The 14,988-nt window shown below is 39.0% G+C and overlaps 1 protein-coding gene across 1 annotated transcript in view; it reads left to right on the plus strand.

Annotated features, from left to right (window-relative positions):
• mtor (mechanistic target of rapamycin kinase) overlaps positions 1-14,988 on the plus strand; it is a 181,979-nt gene that overhangs the window by 49,435 nt on the left and 117,556 nt on the right. The window contains exons 24-27 of the mRNA XM_055659446.1: positions 8,475-8,567; positions 9,135-9,281; positions 11,577-11,719; positions 14,454-14,616. Coding sequence (XP_055515421.1) covers positions 8,475-8,567; positions 9,135-9,281; positions 11,577-11,719; positions 14,454-14,616 — 546 coding nt within the window. The remainder of the gene's footprint in view (positions 1-8,474; positions 8,568-9,134; positions 9,282-11,576; positions 11,720-14,453; positions 14,617-14,988) is intronic.

The raw sequence follows: 14,988 nt of genomic DNA on the forward strand, positions 1-14,988 counted from the left end.
GTTTCAGGTGCGCACTTCCGTTTCCAACTTGCATTACATCCGACTTTCGCAAGGGTCTGTGGGACCTAACCCTTACATAAGTCAGGGAGCGTCTGGTAATTGGTTGAGATGGTATGCTAAACACAAGTGCTTCATGAATAGATGTCTTGGAACTTGTATTTTTAAAATGTAGCTGTAAAATCACTTTTTTAAAAATAACTGGACATTTAATGAATGTTTACTGAAAGGAATCAAGATGTAAAGTTGCTATTCTTGGCTAAGTTCTGTATCTAGTGAAGTGTGAGTTGTATTTCCTTTCAATGAATGGCAGATTTTTGCGTGTGAGTGAAACGAATGTTTAATACTTTTCTCTTGGTTAGCAATATAAACAGTGGGCAAAAATCTGTATTTGATACTGTCTTTGGTGTACTGTAGTCCACTGTGAAAAGCTCCGGACTGAAAAGTGGTGCCTTTTGAAGCATTCATAGAAGGACATTAAATGCAGTGATGCAGTACAGAGCGGTACGCAGGAGATATTTTTAATACAGAAACCTTGCACAGCATGCTTTGGCTTTTAACATGTAGAAATGTAGCGTCATAGTTCCATCAAGTACAACTGAAACAGTGAAATCACTTGTTTCAAAGTGCAAAACAAAACTTAATCTAAATTCTTGTATTTTTAGTGCAATTTTAATTTTAATCATATCAGCACTTATTTTATGAACCTAAGAATTTATTTGTGGAAGATTACTTATTTTCCTGATCTTACAAATTTCTACAGCAGTAAAATGGTAGGGAGGAAAAGGTTGTGTTTGGTTAATTACTGTAAGTGGGTTAATCTTTTGGGCAGGTGAGTAGTGACATCTTTTAAATGATTGAAAAGATGCAGTATCTATTCTTCAACAACAGAAAACCAATGCAAAGCTGAAGGGGACTTAGAAGATGTGTCAGTGCAGAAAATGCAAAGGAATGATAGAATTAGAGATATTCACCTACAATTTCACCAATTGACATATTGAGGAAAGCCCGGACAGGCTCAAGATGGGATTGAAATGTCAATCGTGAATGGTGTTTTTCCTTGTACTTTGTGCATTCCTTGTAAAGACAATCTAACTACCTTCTCAACCAGTTAACGATACTGTGTTTATCTACATTGTTAATGTTGTCAAATGCAATTAAGTATTTCACTAGTTATAGGAATAGAATTAGGTCATTCGGCCCACCGAGTCTACTTTGCCATTCAATCACGGCTGATCTCTGCCACATAATCCCATGTTCCTGCCTTCTCTCCATAATCCTTGACCCCCATTCTAATTAAGATGTGCACTGATTTGGACTCCACAGCCCTCTGTGGCAATGTTCCACAGATTAACTATCCTCTAACTAAAGAAGTTCCTCCTTACAAGAGTGCCCTTTAATTCTGAGGTTATGACCTCATTTAGTTTTCATTCAACATCTAAGTACTATAAGCAATTAGAAGATTTCTCATGGTCAGCTAAAAGTAGTTAATTAATAATGCTAAACACATAACAGTAAAATAACATGCTTAAAGCCCACAGACTGACTAGTCGACTTATTGCACTTCATGGAGACAGCCATTTGATCCTGTAATCTTCTACATTTTTCTTTTCAACTACTAAATTCATGTAAAATAACAATTACATGTTCTGTGCCCCAACTCACCACAAAAACAACAACAAAAAACATCCAATTTTTTTGCTGGTTCTTAAATTATATATTATTTTAAATGTTGGTTGTCTTTGTGGTTAGCTACCTCAGCACCCTGTAGGTTTTTTTTGTTTCTGCTTGCATGATCAAAACTTACTGTGGTTTTTAAATCTTTACATCAAATTACTGTTTGAGATACTCTGATAGTCAGAAAAAAACTTCTCTGTTGACTTGATCTTCCGACAAGGAAGTGGAAACAGTCTGGAAATAAAAATAAATAAAAATAGACTTTTATAATCCTGGCAGGGGGGCACAGTTTAAAGGTGAGGGAACTTTTAAAGTGATCTGAGCAGTAAGCTTTTTGTTTACATGGTGAGTGGCTGATATCTGGAATGTGCTGCTAGGGAGGTTGGTGGGATCAAAAAGTATATCCATGTTTAAGAGGCATTAAAATGGATAATTACAAAGGCAACACAGAAAGTAACTACTAATGCTGGCACAGGGGGATGGGGATTTGTGTAGATGGACAAAAATGGGCAACATGGATGAGGTGGTCTGAAGTGACCATTTCTGTGGTGCATAAGACTCAATAGAAATGTGCGGTGAGATATCTTCTAATTGTTTATAGAACTTAAATGTTGAATGAAAACTAAAATTAGGCATCTTTGTTACAGGGGATGATCTAAGTTTGTTTGATTGAGTTTGTTCATTGTCAATATTGGTTTTATGGTTGGGCTGGTGAGAGAGGGTACATGATGTTGAAAACACAGACAATGAAGAGATTTGTAGAAGACTTTTGCTCTGTTTCTGACTGGGAGATTATATCCAGTCCATTCTAATTTCACCAAATGTAGTGTTGTGCATCACATCTCCAACAAGTACTTTTCACCACTATCCTTCATTTTCCTTTGTTCACACTCCTCCAGACAGGTTAGTCGTAGACAACAAATATTCAATTCCCCCGCTCAAAGCAATTGTCTCCTGTGCAGAAGATAAGACGCATATTGCTGGAGTAACTCAGCAGGGCAAGCAGCATCTCTGGCGAGAAGGGATGGGTGACATTTCGGGTTGAGACCCTTTTTCAGAAGGTCTGAGGAGGGGTCGACCTGAAACGTCACCCATTCCTTCTCCCCAGAGATGCTGCATGACCCGCTGAGTTACTCCAGCATTTTAGTCTATCTTCGGTGTAAACTACAGTTTCTGCATCTACAGTTCCTTCCTACACATGTCTCCTGTGCAGGATGGTTTACACCCCATCACAATCATACTCCTCCCACTCCCATGCTCTGCAACTTAAAATATACTGTTTCCACACTTTTCCAGATGATGAATAGTCATCACCTGAAAAGTTAAAATCATTTTTTCCCCCTAGGTATTACCTCATCTGTTAATTATGCACAGTTTTATTTCACTTTTGTTTAGACTTCCAGCATCTGTGGTGCTTTATTTCTCAATTTCTAGAATCTATTTTATTGCATTTGGGAATACCTCAATTCTGGATGCCAAAAGCTGTGTGAGATCCATTGGTAACTTTTGTATCCGTGTCGAGAACTGAGCGTGAATGGAAACAATGAAGCAATCATCCATTTGGCTTGCATTATCTTTTCAATTTATCTGTTCATGGGCTATCAATGTACGTGGTGATGCTTGTAATAAATTGAAAATATTGCAGTTAATATATGGCAATATATTTAGACTAGCTTTTAAGGAATGAGCCACGGGACTGATCCAGTACCTATAAATTGTCTGAAGAAGGGTCTCGACTCAAAACGTCACCCATTCTTTCTCTCTCCATACATAGATGCTGCCTCACCCGCTGAGTTACTCCAGCATTTTGTGTCTACCTTCAATTTTTACCAGCATCTGAGGTTCTTTCTTACATCTGTAAATTGTTGATTGATCTCTCATTCTCTGAGTGTTGGTACGTCAATGTGCAAGTGATTGAAAAATCACAATGTGAAGCAGCTTATGGCTTTAGTTGGCTGCCTAGACCTGTTCCATGAATGGCAGACGGGGTATGCTGTTGCCTCACAGCTGCGGGGGGCTGGGTTTGTTCCTGACTTTGGTTATTTTGTGTGTGAAGTTTCCTTCAATACCACACAGGTTTTGGCTGGGTGCATTGGGTTCATCCCACATCCCAAAAGCATGCTGGAAGATGAATGGTCCACAGTAAATTATGTTTTAGTGTAGACATATGACAAGTGAAAGTTTAGGGGTTGATAAGTATGTGAAAGAAAATAAGTTGCAGGGAAATTAGAAGAGATGAAATGGAACAGATTGAATTCCTGTCTTGGGATTACTTCACCCCTCCCATTTGCTCTGGCCGTCAAGTCCTGGTAACATCCCCGTAAATCTTCTCTATACTCAATCAAACTTCATGACATCTTTCCTATCGGAAGGTGACAAAAACTGATCACAATATTCCAAAATGCAGCCGCATCAACGCGATGTACAGCTGTAACATAGAGTCCCAACTTCTATGGTCAATACCCTGATTGATAAAGGTCAGCATTCCCAAAGCCATCTTTGGTCCTGCCCTGGTTTGACATCCCAAAGAGGTATCGATCTCTGAGGCACACCACTAGTCGCAGGCCACCTGCCTTATTAAAAAAAAAAATTGAGAATCTTATCAAAAGCCTTGCTGGAAAATGAAATGTAAACTATGTTTCCAGCTCTGCTCTCATCAACCTGCTTTGTTACTTCTTCAAACAACAAGCAAATTCATTAGACATCTCCCACCCATGCTGATTATCCATAATCAACCTCATTCTTTGGAAATACGTGTATATCTTATCCCTCAGAATCTTCTTCAGTAACTCTCCTATCATGGATGTTCAAGTTACTGGTCTATAGTTCTCCAGGTTTTTCATCACAGCCCTTCTTAAATAGAGGCACAACGTTAGCCATTCTGCACTCTTCCAGCTCCTCACCCATTTCTTGCGATGATTCATACATCTCAGCTAGAGTTCTTGTAATTTCTTCTCTAGTTTCTCATGGTGTGTCCTTGGTTATCCCTAATCAAAACTGGGAGGTTTATCTGCCATCATAAGTTTTAGAATATCCAGCACCTCCACAACTGTAATACGGACTATCCTCAAGACATCCCCATTAACTTTCCCAACTTCATTTAGTCGTCATGTCTTTCACTGTGGTCAAAGCAGAGGAGAAGTATTCATCGAAGACCTTGCCTATCTCCTGCACCTTCGCACATAGATGAGATCACCTTGGTTTCTGGGGGGGGTCTTTTTCCTCTCAAGTTACCCTTTTCCCCTTAATATACGTAACATTTCTTTGGGTTTATGTTTTGTGTGTTGTGCCTGTGATGCTGAAGATGTTCCCCTGTACCTCACTGTGCTTGTGCATGTGATAATATATATTTGGACTTGGATTGGGACTTGGAATTGGCATTGGACCTGTTTGGTGCACTGATTGCATTCTCTATTATAATAAGGAAGAAAGATAATCCCTGACAAGTTCAGTTGAAAACTGAGCATTATGATGTGCATCTGGATATAAACTTGGCCAAGTATATAAAGGGATTCACTGATTCATAACCTCAGCTGGTTACTAAACTCAAGACAAGCACATTCCATGCTGAAACTTTCACCACTAGATATGATCTAATGAGTTTTAAATTACGATTTTTAGGAGAATCTGTTGCAGATGTTTATTTTGGAATCAGGATTGCTTTATTTGGCTTCATGTGAACAGAGTACAATTGCATTTCCTAAGGTTATTTGCCGGTGATGGTCTCGAGCCCCACTCCTGGATTTCAGAAGTGTTCCAGGGTGATGTTTCATGCACTATTGTCGTTGACATTGTCTTTGGATTCAGAAGTCTCACTGAGGTTACGTTTCCTGTTCCAGTGGCTGAGTCTTAAATGTGTCATTCCACTTTTTCAAGAGCCTTTTCCGTGTTTAGTTTAAGTATAGAGATACATCGTGGAAACAGGCCCTTTCACCCACTGAGTTTGCATCGACCAGCGATCACACGTACACTAGTTCTATCCTACACACCGGGGACAATTCACTGGTCAATTAACCTACAAACCTGCACGTCTGGAATGTTGGAGGAAACCGGAGCACCCAGAGAAAACCCACGCAATCACAAGGGGAATGTACAAACTCATTACAGACAGCACCCATAGTCAGGTTCGAATCTATGTCTCTGGCGCTGTAAGGCAACTCCACTGTGGCGCCAGTGTTTTGACTAACTTTTCTCCTCAAGTCAAGACTTTTTTAAAAATCATCTTAATTTTCTTATTGTCAGAAGGACCTTTGTATAAACTGGCTGCCGTATTTATCTACAACTAGAATGATTATGCCTGCACCTAAAGCAGTTTACTGGAGGAACTCCAGAACATTTTCAATAAAATGTGCCGAGGCAGAATAAAACTGCAAGCTCAATCCATTTTCCTGGACAGTTTTTTATACATATAATGAATTTAAATGATGCTTAAAAGTGTAACCTTTCATTTAGTAGGAATTTCCTCCACTATGAATGTAATCGTTAACTGTGATTTTATTTGACGTGGGTTATAAATTTTATAAATTTAAAGCCTCAGGTGACTTTTAGGTGGCATTCATTTACATAGAATATGCCCGTAAAACATTACTACGAAAGAAAACTGCAGTCGGGACTTCTGATTTATTTTTAATGACATGAATGTGTGCTCAATCTTTCAAAAATACCGTTTTCATTGAATCATTGCTCAAGTTTGACATACAGGCCTTATCAGCATATAATGTGAACGAGATGATTGTGTTGGAGAGAGTGAAATGGAGACGAGAAAAGTATAACTATTAAGGAAAAAATTCATACAGGCGTCTTGCTGGAAGTTGGCATTAGATTGGGTTCCACATTTTCTTCAAGGAGAAACACAATGGGCAGGATGGCCTTCACTTTCCTAAAGTTTCTGTGATTCTAATTTCATCATGTTTAAACAAAATGATCAGTTGCTTACTCATTCGCTTGTAATATAGGGAAGAAAAATAAGAACGTCCTGTATTTTTGTAATATCTTTCGAGACCCTGGGTTACCCTAAAATAAACTGCTGACGAAGGGCTTTTGAAGTGCACAGTACTGTAAATTATGAAAATGCAGCTGTCAATTTGCACATAATAAAGTGTTTTGATCAGTTAATAGGTTTACGAGTGGTGAACAATAGGCAATTTTTAATATGATACTGGGAGGAGAGCTCCCTAACCTTGGAAAATGTCAAGGATATTTATTTGGCTGCTTATTGTCATCAGAGATCCCCAGTGATTTTTTCAGCTAATATCAGCCCTTTGAAGATCAATTCCCGTGGTAATGCAGGAAATACACCAGCCAACATGTGCACATCAATGACTTGCAAGAGCAAAGTTATACTAAACAGTATGATATTCCTCAGATAGATGCATAAAGCTGGAGAAAATCAGCGGGTCAGGCAGAATCTCTGGAGAAAAGGAATAGGTGACGTTTCAGACTGAGGGTCAGGGGAGGGGAAAAGAAAGGTTCTTAGTGCAGAATGTTTGTAATGTTATTTGAGCGTAAAATATTGGGCAGAACACTGGAGCACCCTCCCTTGCTGTTCTCCAGGCGCCATTCAATCTCCTGTACTCATTTGTGAAAACATTTTGAGAGGAAAAAAAGAGACATAGGAGTCGACAGATGTGGGAATCTTGAGCAAAAACAAGTGCTGGAGAAACTCAGCGGGTCAAACAGCGTCTGTGGTGGGAATGGAAAGATGCGTTTCAGGTGGGGGGGGGGGGGGGTCCTTCTTCTGATTAATGGAGTGGGGGAAAGAAGGCTGGAAAAGCTATGTGGGATTTGGCAAAGCCTGGCACGTACCAGGTGGATACATACGTGAAGAGTGGTTGGCAGATGGATGGAGAGATGATAGCAAAGGCTAGAGGTGAAAAGAAGACAAAGGGCCGTAGATAGGAATTGGGGTGAAATGTAAAGTCTGAGGGCGAGATATCGGTGAAAGGGGACAGAGAAAAAGGGGGGATGAATGGAAAATGATCATAGTCTGATATCGGAAGGGCATAAGATGAACGGATGGAGGAGGGGAATGGGTCGGGGTGGTGGTGGGACATAATCAAAACACAAATGCCATCGTTTTTTAAAGTTAGAGTTCACTATTAAGTTTGCTAAATTTAAAATATTCTAACTTGTATAATTAAAATGTAATACTTGTAATGCAAATAATACTCTACCTGGCCCTTTGCTACATATTTTCTGCTCCTTCCCACCTCACTTCTGACGAACCATATCCTTGCCCTTTTTGAAAGCACTTGAGGTGCCCTTTATTGAAATTACATGGTTTGCATTTGTATGGCTCGGTCAAAATGAGGAATGCTAGGTTCTTGTAAAACCCCAGAGGCACGCCACGGGGTTTGTAAATTGCCTCTGGTGTAGTTAGGTGGGTGACAGTAGAATTAGGTTGTAAGAGAGGAGTTGATACGAATTGAAGAGGAATAATGAGGATTGGTGTAGTTTTGATGTTCAGTGCAGACGTGGTGAGCCAAAGGGTCTGTTTTCGTGCGGTGTGATACCATGCACATTTTGATTTGTGTGCTCATTTTTGGAATGGACCAACAACCTAATGACTCAAAGGGAAGAATGTTGCTACCTCATCCAAGCCTGACACTGCAGGGTCGTTTTATTCATCATATATGTAACTTTAATAAGTAGCAAATTCTAACTACTGTTTCATTGCATTTTGTAGCAAACGGTAACAGATAATCATAATTGAACATTTCTCCATTAAAGGAAATGTGAGTAATCAATGGTAAACAAAGCCATTGCTTGATTCTAATGACGCATTCTTGTATATTTTTCAGTATCAGATATTTATTCCCATGGTGAATAAGGTGATGATCCGCCACAGGATAAACCACCAACGCTACGATGTGTTAATATGTCGCATTGTAAAGGTAAACTTAGATTTAGCTCCTCTTTTAAGTTTGTAGTCCTCCACTGCTTGGACTTTTGCTTCCAGCCCAAAATCTGCAACATCTCCCATCCAACAGGGTAAGGGTAGCAGGTGTAAGATGTAGGTTTCCCTCCAGGCTACTTACTATTTTGATTCGGTGATATATCACCATTTTATTTGCACAGCACTGAACCTCTTTCACTTAAGCTTAATTTTAAAATTTAGTTTGTGTGGTCATCAAAAGAGATTTCTATACCCTTGAATTCTTCAGCACTTCACCGTAAACCTATATCCTCTGGTTCCCGAATCCCGTACTCTGGGCAAGAGACTCTGTGCGTCTATCTGATCTATTCCTCTCATGATTTTATACTCCTTATACACTTACAAAGCAATGGGTGAGTTGATATCCTAATCCTACGTATATTGCAGTATCTTCAATTATACTGGCCAAAAACAGGACCTAGGTATGTTGCATAATCTTAAATTTTACTGGGAATAGTCAAAGAAAAAATCTGAATTCTGTTTCCACTGTGAAGGAAATTATTAAAACTTAATTTGTGCACAATAGGGTTACACGTTGGCTGAAGAAGAGGAGGATCCTATAATTTTTCAACATCGGAATTCACGGGGCAATCAAGGTGACAAGCTATCAAGTGGACCTGTGGAGACTGGACCGATGAAGAAATTACACGTCAGCACCACCAATCTGCAGAAGGTTTGTCCATGCTTAAAAATAAAATTCAGTACATCATTTTAACTATGTGCATTAAGGTCATAAGGAATGGGCCATTCGGCCCATCAAGTCTACTCCGCCATTCAGTCATGGCTGATCTATCTCTCTCTCCTAACCCCATTCTCCTGCCTTCGCCCCAAAACCTCTGACACCTCTACTAATTAAAAATGTACCCATCCCTACCTTAAAAATATCCACTGACTTTGCCTCCACAGCCTTCTGTGGCAAATAATTCTGAAGCAAAGAATTTCACCAGACTCTGATGAAATAAATTTCTCCTCATCTCCTTCCTAAAACAACACCCTTTAATTCTAAGGCTATGACCTCTAGTCCTAAACTCTCCCACTAGTGGAAACATCCTCTCCACATCCACTCTATCCAAGCCTTTCACTATTTTGTATGTTTCAATGTGGTCTCCCTTCATTCTTCTAAACACCAGTGAGTACAGGCCCAATGCCGACAAACGCTCATCATAGGTCAACCTACTCATTCCTGGGATCATTCTTGTAAACCTCCTCAGGACCCTCTCCAGAGCCAGCACATCCTTCCTCAGATATGGTGCCCGAAACTGTTCACAATATTCCAAACGTGGCCTTGCCAGCACCTCATAGAGCATGTTACGTGCATCTTAGTGATTGACAGCATAACACTGCTTTTATTCTCGTACGATGTACATCTTTGGTTCAGTCATCTTTCATGTAAAGTTGAAGCAGAAATAGTTTGTTCCCTTCAAGGTTATGACAGTTTAATCAACATGTACTTTGGGCATCAGAACAAGCCGTAATTGTCAATGCAAATTGCAGAAACATTTCATGAAATCTTGTTCAGATCTTTAGTGTCACATCTATAGTGTCATTTAAGTACTCATGGCAACATGTAAATGTCAAAACCGTATTAAAACAAGTAATTAGCAACTTGTAAATCAAATGTTAACTTTTTCTAACTCTCTTGGTAGTCTATGCATATGTCTATGTAATGTGAAATTATGATAATTTATGACCCTATAAAAGACTGTTGAAATAGGCCTTAGTTATGGCAATGTGCCGCTACAGATACTTGCTAAGAGCAATGTTGGGCAAATAACATTAATTTCTGCTGATTACCATGCAAGGTACTGTTCACATTATTTATTGTTACAATGAAATGACAATGAAACCAAAGAAATATATACTACTTTCAGAGCCGGAACGTATCATAATGTTACCACACATGAATCACACACATAAATCATAGAAGCAAGCCTTTGAATGCAAATGGTCCAGGCATTGCACAAGCCTGCTCCTACCCCGCTCCCTCATAGATTAATTTGGTCATGGCTTATTTCTTGGCAGATTTGTCAATGATTGATTCGGATGGTGGTTTCAAACCATACTCCAAATATCTTATACAATAAAATCAAAGCTCACACTCTAGTACAGTTCTGAGGGCGTGCTTTCCCGTGGGGTATTACATTAAGCCCGTCTAAGCTCTGAAGTGAGGAGATGAGGAGGAATGTCTTTAGTCAGCGGGTGGTGAATCTGTGGAATTCATTGCCACAGAAGGTTGTGTAGGCCAAGTCAATGGATATTTTTAAGGTGGAGATTGATAGATTCTTGATTAGTATGGGTGTCGGGGATTATGGGGAGAAGGCAGGAGAATGGATTGAGAGGGAAAGATAGATCAGCCGTGATTGAATGGCGGTGTAGACCTGGTGGGCCAAATGGCCTAATTCTGCTCCTACAACTTATAAAGTGGATGCAGGTGATCGACCATATTTCTCCTGATTAATGACGTTATATAAAAATCTGTTATTTGTCAGTTGTTTGTATGGTGTTTTTAGGCTATTTTTATCCATTTGCAAGAGATTGGCTTTACTGACTTGCTTGTATTTAATGCCACTATATACATCCTTCAGCAAGAGGTGAGCATTTCTTGTGATGTAGGGGGATTAGTACTATATTACAATGGCGCCTATAATTTTATTAATTTCCATAGAAATACCTGCCACTAATTAGAAACAACAATCATGTTTTTAAGATGAATGGTTTAGAGGGTGTTTATTAACAGATGAATGCCAATACATTCATGGCATTCCTTTGTTCACTATTATGAAGCAGGCATTAACAGTTTCATTTAATTGTATCTTTGATAGTGGCTAACGTTTCAATTGGCTCTTTCATTAATAAAATTCATAGTCCACAGTAATGAGTTAGCCAGTACCTGCCCAAACTGCTACACTCAACTGCTTGAAAATGTGTCACAAAGGAGCAATTGTAAGCAGTTATGCTTCTGTTTCAGGCATGGGGAGCAGCCAGGAGAGTCTCTAAAGATGACTGGATGGAATGGCTGAGGCGACTTAGTGTGGAATTACTGAAAGAATCCCCATCACCTGCACTCCGCTCATGTTGGCCGCTTGCTCAGGCCTACAACCCCTTGGCCAGGTAAAAATCCTCTTTTTTTTTTAAAACTTATTGCCAAATAGTAGATCATAAATGCAGATCAAATATTTAATTAGCATTCCTTAAATCAACTTTTTCACATTGATGCACATCAGAGGGCAGAGAAAATGTTTCAAGGATGTTCTCAGTATCTCCTGGGAGGAGTGTTACATCCTCACTGACGTGTGTGGCCCTGGCCCACGACGGCTCAATGTGAAGTAACGATATATGGGAAGGCACTGAAGTCCTTGACTCTCAATGCCAGGTACCATGCATAAACAAGTCCACTTGTGGCGGAATCAGTGGATCCCTCAAATGATTCTTGCCCACCTCAGAACTAGAGATATTCCTCGGGCCCAAGTGATTCCCCAATGAAGATTGTGATCAGACTGAACCAATCACCAGAGATGACACTAACTGGTTTTCAATTATCAGTGATCTCCCCACTTCCTTCCAAATAACATGCACTTAAACATTTGTTAGCAAGAGAAAAGAGTAAATCTGAGACATTTATGTCAGATTATAAAACAAAAGTTATTAGCGATTAATGAGGTTCAGCTTGGTAAAAGAATCAAAATAAATTATTTGGAGAAGGGAAGAATTAAGCATGTTCTTGTTAAACTATGTAAGATCCTAAAGGATTAAAGGGTAGACATTAGTGTGTGTCCATGGACAGGATAATCTCAAATTAGTGGACATAGTTAAGAGATTAGGGATCGTAGTCATTTAAAATAGTGGCCATACAGTCATGGAACTGTGTAACATGGAAACAGGTCCAGGCTGACGCAGTTGCCTAACTGATCTAGTCCCACTTGTCATTGGCTAGCCCATAACCCTCCAAACATTTTGTCCATGTACCTATCTAAATGTCTATTAAATGTAGTAGTTGTAATTGTATTTTGCCACTTCCTCTGGCAGCTCATTCCAAGTATGCACTATTCTCTGCATGAGAAAGTTACCCCTTCAGTCACTTAAATCCTTCTCCTCTCATCTTAAATCTTATGCCCTTGAGTTTTATACTCCTCTACCTTGGTGAAAAGATTGTGGCTTTTTACCTCATGTGTACTCCTCATGACTTTGGACACGCCCGAAACGTCGCCTATACCTTCTCTCCATAGATGCTGCCTCACCTGCTAGGTTTCTCCAGCATTTTTTGTCTACCTTCGATTGTTCCAGCATCTGCAGTTCTTTCTTATATAAAATGGCAGGGCAGGTTTGATGGGTTGAGTGGGTTCCTCATGCACTTATATTCTTTTGTTCAAAATGATGCAGAAATAATTTCATAAATTCCCTCGCTTCACATGTTTTCATTTCTTAATTCGAGAGTTTCCTATATTTGAAAAAAAATCAACTGTGGAGTTAATTTGAAAATGTAAAAACTGCGGATATTGGAAATCTGAAATAGAAACAAAATGTCCAAAATATTAACAGGTCAGACAATATTTGTGGAAAGGGAAACAGTTACCATTTTAGGTCAAAATCCCTTTATTTCTCTTTCCACTGAAGCTGCGTGATCTGCTGACCATAATTTTCAGATTTCGTTATGAATTAATTTTATTTCCTTCAAATCCTTTGCCCTGGGCTAACTTGGGTTGCTGCCACTTAACACCCAGTGGTATTATTAGAGTCCCCAGTGTCGACAGCCTTGTGAAAATCATGAAAGTAATACCGTGAAAATCATGAAAGTAATACCATTCAAATATCCTGGTGCTTAAAGAACAAATTAAATACGTTGGCTAAAATAAGAATAAAAGGGAAAAAAATTGTGATTTTGTAGATTCTCATTGTGGGTAAGATATATTTTAAGAGGTTTTTGGAATAAATATGTGGTTATGACAACTTATACAAAGACATATAATAATGACTATACAGCAACTTGTTTTCACCAATACTGTGCATTTATATAGATTTACTGATTATTAATTTTCCAGATTTCATATTATTCCAAATAATCCTTTCTTTGCAATTGCATGACAGCAAATAACTCATGAGGTTGTAATTGCAAAATGGGTCATGCATATGAATTAGATTGGTGATTATTCTATTAAAGAGCTTTGCTCTGGAATATTCTATGTAGTAACCGTTGCAAATTATTCTGCTGTCAATGAGACAATATAATTTTTTCAGAAGCTGTAAGTTTTTTTTACCTCGTACAAGAAGGCAATAATATTAAGCACCAATGTGGAACCCTATTGCTTTTGAACCTGAGGTAATTTGGCTAATGTTTATGCACTGATGTTTTCTTTTATGCCAAAATGAGCTAGCATAGGGTTGGGGGTTCAGTCTGGGAAGGCAATTATATATTTTCGGTGAAAAAATGCCAGAGTTTCCAAGCCGCAGTGAAAAATCTGGGTCCGATCTGGTTTTGACACTGCCGTCCATCATTGAATGAACACTTAACAGTCTTTGTCTAGGCTTGCACTGGGAAATTAGCCACTTTGGAGAGTAATCAGTCCACACAGTGCCCACAGTAAAAGGGAAATAAATTAGTCATAAATAAATTTGGAAGGATACAAGGAAATAGGGATAACGTTAATGGGACCAAAGGGATTACTACTCTTGGAACTGGAATGGACCCAATGTGTTAAATGGCTGTCTCCTGTATTGTAAGCATAAGTAAAAAATGCTTGATTAAAACTACATTTCTAATTTTTCATTTTTTAATTATAGTGAACAAATATTTTGATATTTGTTTTTCTCACTACATGTTAACATTTTGGACTTTCTTGTAATACAGGGACCTGTTTAATGCAGCCTTCCTCTCCTGTTGGTCGGAACTGCATGAATCTCAGCAAGATGAGCTGATCAGAAGTATTGAGCAAGCTTTAATTTCCCAGGACATTGCTGAGGTCACGCAAACACTGCTTAACCTGGCTGAGTTCATGGAGCACAGTGACAAGGTAAAGGAGAAGCCAAATCACAAACAGAAAATGCTGGAAACACTCTGCAGGTCCAACAGCATCTACAGAAAGAGAAGCAAAGATAACATTCTCGGACCTGAAATGTCATTTCTGTTTCTTTTTTTCACAGATGCTGCATGACCTGCAGTGTTTGCAGCTATTTCTGTTTTATGTCAAATTTCCAGAATCTGTCAGTTTTATTTCACTTTCCAAGGAAAGGTTGTCTCTTATCAAATTCTATAAATGTTCACGCTTATCAAAATACAGGCAGTGCAGTGGCGCAGCTAGTAGAGCATGGAGAATCTTAAGACCTGTCCACTACTCAGTAAGATTATGGCAGATCTTTTACAACACTGTTTTCCTTGCCTTTAT

The sequence above is a fragment of the Leucoraja erinacea genome, chromosome 30, assembly GCF_028641065.1.
Source record: "Leucoraja erinacea ecotype New England chromosome 30, Leri_hhj_1, whole genome shotgun sequence".
Lineage (NCBI taxonomy): Eukaryota > Metazoa > Chordata > Chondrichthyes > Rajiformes > Rajidae > Leucoraja > Leucoraja erinaceus.